We start from the raw sequence: 7,975 nt of genomic DNA, 5'->3' as shown, positions 1-7,975 counted from the left end.
TATAGTCCTTTCCAGTAGTGTTTTTACCCAACTATCTGATTATATTCTTACCACAACTCTGTGAGGTAGATAGTGAAGATATTATTTCCATTTTATAGTTGAAGAACCTCAGGCTTGAGAGACTAAGGGGTTTGCCCCCAAAGTCACCCAACTAAGAAACTGTGGAGTCAAGTGTCCAGGTTCCTTGACTCCAAATCCAGTGCTCTTCCCCCATAAAGGCTATAATTGTCAGGCAATTGAATGAATTGCCCATGATCATATACCTGCTAAGTGTTGGTGATGGGTGTAGGAGTCAGTCTCCAAATCTGTCCTATGGTGCCTTTCCACCATGCCAACTAGTAGAGCCAGTGAGCTCTGAATGGCTACCATGGAAGATGTCAGAGAAAAGTCTAGTCTCCTTCAACCTCCCCAAGTCAACAATGCATCACAAAACTGAGGTAGTCTCTGGTAAGCATACCGTCCCCACCAGAGAACTGCCTAGAGACAGGTCACAAATTTAAACCTTGGAACTTCTCCTCTATCCACCTACGGAATGCTCATTCAATCACTGCTGTTCCGGGAAGATGGGAAAGAGAGAAGCTGAGCTGGGCTGAGCTTACTTCTGCCTTAGAGTACAATAGCACCCCCCACCCCTGGCCTCTATGCTTTATGAACCCCCTCCCCCCAAAAAAATCCAGTCTGCTGTAAAGCTGGGAGCAAGAAAATAATGATTGCATCCTTGAGGCTCTGGTACATTACTCTTTCCAGCTTGCTAGTAGGAAGCCTGAAATTAATTTTTTCCTCTTCCCAGTGAGACTGAGTCTGAAGCTTCCAAGAATCCTCATACATTTCCTTTGCATGCATGCCAATCATTTAACTTTGAGGATGACTTAGTATACATAAGGACGACTTCACAAATGTGTGTGTCATCCTTGCTATGCTAATCTTGATACTGTTCCAATTTTAGCATCTATGCTGCCAAAGTGAGTGAGCACGTGGGAAGGATATTTGAAATAAAGAGCTACTATGGTAAACTGCTGCTATATTTCCCTCTCAGTTCTCTGCTCATTAATGGAAGAAGGGAAGAAGTTTCAGAATCACTTAAAACCCAACTCTAGTAATCATTCCACCGAGTCCAGGAGACATATCACAGAACCCGGCATCCCTATTTTACTCCTATCTCTGCCCATTTTTGCATATATATATATTATATAATATATCAGCAAAAGATGTATCTACTTTACAGAAAGTCTCCCTACTCTCTATCCCCGCCCAAGCCCAGAAACACATATCAAATTGTGTTAATCTATTCACAAAGGAAGGGACGACCTGCCAACTCTATTGTCCCTTTCTGAAGGCCTATCTTATATTTAAAGCCGCTGCTGCTGAAGGCCAATTTCAAATGTGATGACTGACATGTTCTCATGGCAGCTCTTCAAAGCACATGGGTTTCCCTGATGCTGGAGCCCTGCCAGGGGTCACAGTTCAATCTAGAAGAGACACAGCTGTTCTCTCAGTCTGGGGTACCAACTTCCCACAGGGAAATTGATTTGAGGAGTATAGGCATTGGAATGATTTTTTTCTGAGTCTTTAAATGTAGATGGTGGTTACTGTACAATGGAGCATGTGCTCTAAGATGGATGGATGCAGGTGCATCTCAACATCGTGCTGGTCTGAGGGCCCAGCAGTGCTGAGAGGGGTAAAGGAAGAGGATCTGGGAGACAGCATCTCCCTTCAATCAGTGGTCCAGATGTAGCCAAATACTTCCTTATAGTGTTTGGCAACTGTTATGTACAAAATATTTATGTACAATATATCTTACATAGATGGAAGTGTGGGAGGCTTGATGATGTCAATGGAGATGAAAGAGCGTCCACTTCTACACTTCAGGCATCTAGAGGGATCTGATGCTAAAACAATTGAAATGAGTTCCAGGTTTTGAGTATTTATTCCCTAAGAACCATCTCCTACACAGACTGTGACATTTGGAGGTTGGGGACCTATTCTGCAAATCTTTGGGAGTGCTTTCTCTTTAACCAAAGCCTGCAGCAACTCTTAAGAAAGACAAGGGAAATGGAGTTGGGGAGAAAGCATCTCCCTTCAATCAGTGATTCAGATGTAGCAAAACACACACACACACACACACACACACACACACACACACACAGTATTTCTTTACATTATACCCTAACAAGATGAAGGAGGTGGGGATTCAATCATGTGGTGAGGATAAAGCAACTTCCTTTATTTAATTCAGGCAGAGGGGAAGTTGTGATGCTGAACTAATCACATGATCTCTGGGCTTGCAAAATCTCCTAAAAGCCATTTTCCACACATGCCATGGTAGGTGGTAGGAATACGAGGCTGCAAGTCCTGGTGAAAGATTTTTACACTGAATGGGGGTGGAGTGTGGGTGTGTGCAAATCTGAAAGGGGAAAAGACTGGTGGTCTGGGGAGAGAACTTCTCCCTTCAGTCAGGTGTCCAGATGTTACCAAATATCTAGATGATATTTGGCAGAATGCATATGTATAAAAATGTTATATACACTATGTCCTACCATGATAGATGGTATGGGGTAGGCTGTACTTGTGACCAAGAAAAAACTTCTACATACATACTTTGGGCAAATGGGGGAGACAAAGTCCTAGGCTAGTTAAATGCTTTACAGACTCTCAAAAATGTATCTTTATTTCTTAATGGCTATTTTAAAAACGTGAGTAATGTAACTTTATTTCTCAATGGTTATTTTAAAAATGAGAATACTCATAGAAACGTCTTCTCTCAAGCTACTTTTAACATATATGTAATGGTAAAATACAGCCATTCATAATAAATTACTGATGAGACTCTTTACTATGTGTGCCCTAGTTTTTTACAAGAGAAAAAAAGCAGTGCTATGTTTTTATGTGATCTCACTATTTTGTCTTAATACTGTCAACAACTATAGCATAGTTATTATCAAATTCTGATTCCCCCCCCCCCCCCGGTATTCTGACATAGTATGTCAGGAACTGCTTTAGCCTCCAGTCCCCAACACCTTGAGTCAGCATGGAACACTCTGTGGGGTCCAAGATTTCTTTGGGGTGAAGTTAAGAGAAGGAATGGAAAATACAAGAAGAAAACCTTCCTTGGAGGGACCTGTCAAGGACTCAGTATTTGATATACATTATCTTTAATAGGGTGGGGGAGAAAGCATAATGGTTATGCAAAAAGTTCTCTTGCCTGAGGCTCCCAGGTCTCAGGTTTAAACCCCCCATATCATAATAAGTCTGAGATGAGCAGTGCTCTGGTAAAACAAGATAAAACACAACAGACAACACACAACACACACATACATACACACACACACACACACACACACACACACACACCTGTATCTGCAAGACATCTAAAGGGACGACATAAACACATCTAAGAGAAATTATTTTCCCTTTGACAACATGATAACCAAAACAGATGAACACAAGGAAAGACCTGTATTCATTTAACCCAGTGGTATGGTAAGGAATGTTTGCTTATCAGCAGCCTAGCGAGGGAAAGCCCTTCTCCATAGCACTTGCCAATTGCCATGGCATTAAGTACTTTTGCCATGGCCGATTTCAAACTACTAAGAAAGAGTGCTAAATTCTGAGTTGAGATGAGATGGACAATAAATAGCATACTGTATTTCTTCCCTACAAACACAAGTGATGGAAATAATCTTAGGAGAGCAGAAAAAAAAGTAAAATCTATTTTTGTACTTTTGCTTTTTAATATAACTTATTTAATTGTAAATGCCTGCCACTTAGTTAATAGTGCTGTGTTCAATAACCAGTTTGCAAATTTAATACTTTAGCCCAAGAGTTGGCTCAACCTATCACACCTGAGAGAAGAAAATGCAATTGATTTAGTAAAAAAAAAAAAAAAAAAAAGCTAATTAAATGGTTCTTAAAAAAATGGCAACATGTTCATTGTTCTCTCAAAAATGTAAAATATTCACAAGAAAATTAGATGTTTCAAACAATTTTAGTGATACAGGCTACCTATTGATACAGGTAGCTTGTCCACTTCTATAAAAGCTAGCCTAAATGGTCTCCATGTGCTTGAGAAACTAACTAGAACAGATGTAAGATTTAATTTTCTATCAGCTTGTTTAACTGCTAGCAGGAAACTCAGGTACAATCAATCACTAAGCAAATTCTAGATTGGGCACACCTTCTGCTTGAATTAGCAACTTCTGTAATTCCAGGTGTCACCAATGGAGATGTCACCTTTACCAGCGCTCAGAGTGACTGAGGAAAGAAAAAAGGGTGAGTTGGAAAGGGGAGGGAAGATGGAGGGAGAGCCGCCTAAGGCAATGTCAGAGTGCCACCAGTTATACTGTCTGGCACTGACCGTTATCAAAGACCTGTGCTTAGACTGAAGGTTACAGTCACAGGCTTAGTTGACAGCTAGATGAGAACATCAGTGCTTACTAGCAGGAAACCATCTCAGTGGCACATCTCACAGGCTTTCTCCTTGAGCTGAGAAACATCTGAAGTACTAATTTGCATTTTTCTGATGTTTGCAAATATATGAGTGAGTAATACTATGTAGACAAAATTTATATAGTAGAGTTAAATCTTCACACTTCACCCTGTGATTTTTTTTTTTATATTTTATTTATTCCCTTTTGTTGCCCTTGTTGTTTTATTGTTGTAGTCGTCATTGTTGAATAGGACAGAAAGAAATGGAGAGAGGAGGGGGAAGACAGGGGGAAAGATAGACACCTGCGGACCTGCTTCACCACTTGTGAAGCAACTCCCCTGCAGGTGGAGAGCCAGGGGCTCGAACCGGGATCCTTCCGCCGGTCCTTGCGATTTGCGCCACCTGCGCTTAACCTGCTGCCCTACAGCCCGACTCCCGATCTTCTTCTTTTTAAAATAATTTATTATTATTCTTGCTACCTTTATTTAGTGGATAGAGAGGATCAGAAATCAAGAGGGAAGGGGAGACAGAGAGGGAGAATGACAGAGAGACATTTGCAGACCTGCTTCACCACTCATGAAACTTTCCCTCTGCAGGTGGGGACTGGGGGCTTGAACCCGGGTCCTTGTGTACTGTAACATGTGTACTCAATCAGATGTACTGCCACCCAGCCCTTCACCCTTTAATCTTGATGATAAAACTTCAAAAATTTGTTAAAATAATGCCTTGTACCACACAACCTTGTTTTTAGGTACAATTATCCTTGCTTTATTTAGAAATGTGCTGTTTCAAAAGCCCCCCTCCCTCTAACTACAGTTAAAAAATTTCCCATCATGTTTGGAAATCTTAACAACACTGTAAAATTTTATCCTTATGGTGATGTTAAGGATTGAATTTATGTTAGATAATTAGGAAAGATCTGTACGTTAATTTGCTTTGCTACCTGTCAGTCTGGCTTGAAGCTATATTCATGGGATGAACCTCTTAGGTTTAGTGCTGTGTTAAAACATCACAAGGCTGTCTTGCTTTTAAGATGTTCAGACCACTGCTTCTCAATCAGTGGGGTGCGTGCATTTAGTGATATTTCTGGAATGCAGGAAGCCCCAGTGCTAAGTTGGTTAGGTTTTACCACCCAGCAGTTGGCAATACTAATTTCTTATGTGGTCAGTAGACACTTCTGGAATGCTGAGCCTAACTCAAAGCAGAGCATGTAAACAGAGATAGGTCTCTACTGTGATCACAACCCAAAACACACTTAGATATGAAATTCCTTTCAGTGGAAAAAAAAAAAAGCAAAACATGTTAGAAAGCAAGAGAACCCGCCATGAAAAGTGACTACATCATTTCCCATCACTGTTGCCCACTGAGCTCTGCACAAGCCCACCTGTGCAAATTGCTAGAGAAGCCCACAGTCAAATAAAATCATTCTATATATTTAAAAAAATCTCAAGTAAATAAGTAGTGCTAAAAAAAATAATAACGATTAAATGATTAGTTGTGTGGTTAACGGAAATCAGCAACCTTTGATAAAGTAGGTCCCAACCAGGCAGGAGAGTCTTTGTTTTGGAATGTCCTCCGCAGTGAGCTCTCTTCTTGTGAACATTTACCTTCTGTCTCCTTCAACTCGCTTTTTACGAACTAGGTGAGAAAGAAAGAGCAGTTTAAAAAGATAGATTGGAGGAGGGTTCCTTAACATGCAGGCAAACCACAGAAGAGCAGCCCCTGGCTTTGAGGATTTAGCTATTTTAAATTTCACTACTCCATGACCTGCAGCAATAAATGGAAATGATACAACAGCCTCATGTCTTGTGGGATTTCCATTTCCATGGAGCTGTGTGTCTGAGAGTTGGGAACTTGAATGCTGGAATTGTCTCATTTGTGTGGCTTCAACTCTACTGGTGACAAAGTGACCAATTATTAATCTGACTCTGGCTCAAAGACCAGGAGGAGTTGCAAACAAAAATTAAAGTTTCTAAACCTGTTTAAATAAAAACTTCCCTGTTGGGGCGGGGCAGTGGCACACCCAATTAAGTCCATATAGTACTAAGCACAAGGCCTGCACGAGGATCCAGGTTCGAGTCCCCACTCCCCACCTGCAGGGGGGAAGCTTCACAAGTGGCAAAGCAGGTCTGCAGCTTTCTATCTTTTATCTCCTCTATCTTCTCCTCCTCTCTCAATTTCTCTCTGTCCTACCCAATAAAATGGGGAAAAAATGGATTCATGCCAGCACCAAGCCCCAGTGATAATCCTGGAGGCAGAAAACAAAACAAAACAAGCAAACAACTTTTCTGTGTCAACTTCCAGAGAAGGCTGATTCAGATGGTGTGAATAAACTTAGGGACTGAGGTTCCCTTAAACAGGCACTTAAATATCAAAGAAATTGGCCAGATTGCCAGTTCCTATGTCTACAGCCTTCTTTTCAACACTTTACCTCCCCACCCAGACTCTTTGCTTGCTAGGGAGGGGCTACTCTAACTTTCTTGGGGTGGGGGGTAGGGGGGTACACTGGCTGTGGTCCTGCCTGTCTCAGTTCTTCATTTAAATCATTTAAATTCCAGCTTGGGGCCAGATGGTGGCTCACTTGTTAGAGCACGTGTTACCATGTACAAGGGGCTCAGGTACAAGTGCCCAGTTCTGACTTGCAGGGGGAAAGCTTCATGAGCCATGAATTAGTGCTGCAGGCGTCTCCCCGCCCCTGCCCTGTCTACTTCTGTAGACCCTTTATCAAAAAGAAGGAAAAAGATGCAAGGAGCTGGGTTCAAGGGGGGAAGCTCTGCAAGTAGTAAAGCAGTGCTGCAGGTCTCTCTCTTTCTCTCTCCCCATCTCCCCCTCAATTTCTCTGTCTCTATTTAATAAACAAGCAAACAAACAAACATTCATAAAAGAAACAGGAGAAAATGGCAGCTGAGGACAATAGAGATTTGTAGATACTGAGCCCCAGCAGTAACCGTCGCGGCAAAATAAATAAATAAATATGCCAGCTTGTTCCCATGGGTCACAGAAATTTTGATAAAAAGCTGTTGCCACAGCACTTGCTCTTGGGTTAACAGTCATCTCTCGTTTTGCCTCCTTTTCTCTGGCCTTCATATTCAGCTGCTCCCTTCCAGTTCTAAATTCTTCGTTTCCTTATTCTTCCTGAGTCTTCTGCAGAGGCAGCACCGTATACGGTGGAACACCTTGCCCAGCTCTGTCTAAGGTCTGACTTTCTGTCCCTGAACCTCAAACTGGAAGGTGAAGCCTGCTACTGGCCGACTGCTTGCTAGTGGACTGCGTACTTCTTCTTTTTTTTTTGTTAATATTTATTTTATTTATTTATTCCCTTTTGTTGCCCTTGTTGTTTTATTGTTGTAGTTATTATTATAGTTGTTGTCGTTGTTGGATAGGACAGATGGAGAGAGGAGGGGAAGACAGAGAGGAGGAGAGAAAGACAGACACCTGCAGACCTGCTTCACCGCCTGTGAAGCGACTCCCCTGCAGGTGGGGAGCCAGGGTTCGAACCGGGATCCTTATGCCGGTCCTTGTGCTTTGCCCCACCTGCGCTTAACCCGC

The 7,975-nt window shown here is 42.0% G+C and overlaps 1 protein-coding gene across 5 annotated transcripts in view; it reads right to left on the bottom strand.

The window, feature by feature from the left end:
* Window positions 1–539: 539 nt before the first annotated feature.
* The window catches only part of TMOD2 (tropomodulin 2), a 61,615-nt gene continuing 54,179 nt past the window's right edge, over window positions 540–7,975 (bottom strand). For all 5 annotated transcript variants that reach the window (XM_060174680.1, XM_060174681.1, XM_016192021.2 and 2 more), the window contains one exon: window positions 540–6,064. In XM_060174680.1, the coding sequence (XP_060030663.1) occupies window positions 6,030–6,064 (35 nt within the window). In that variant the 3' untranslated portion in view covers window positions 540–6,029. The remainder of the gene's footprint in view (window positions 6,065–7,975) is intronic.

This window comes from Erinaceus europaeus, chromosome 16 (assembly GCF_950295315.1).
Source record: "Erinaceus europaeus chromosome 16, mEriEur2.1, whole genome shotgun sequence".
In the NCBI taxonomy this organism is placed as follows: Eukaryota; Metazoa; Chordata; class Mammalia; order Eulipotyphla; family Erinaceidae; genus Erinaceus; species Erinaceus europaeus.
Note: the sequence above shows the minus strand (reverse complement) of the source record. Positions and strands in the feature narration are given on the sequence as shown.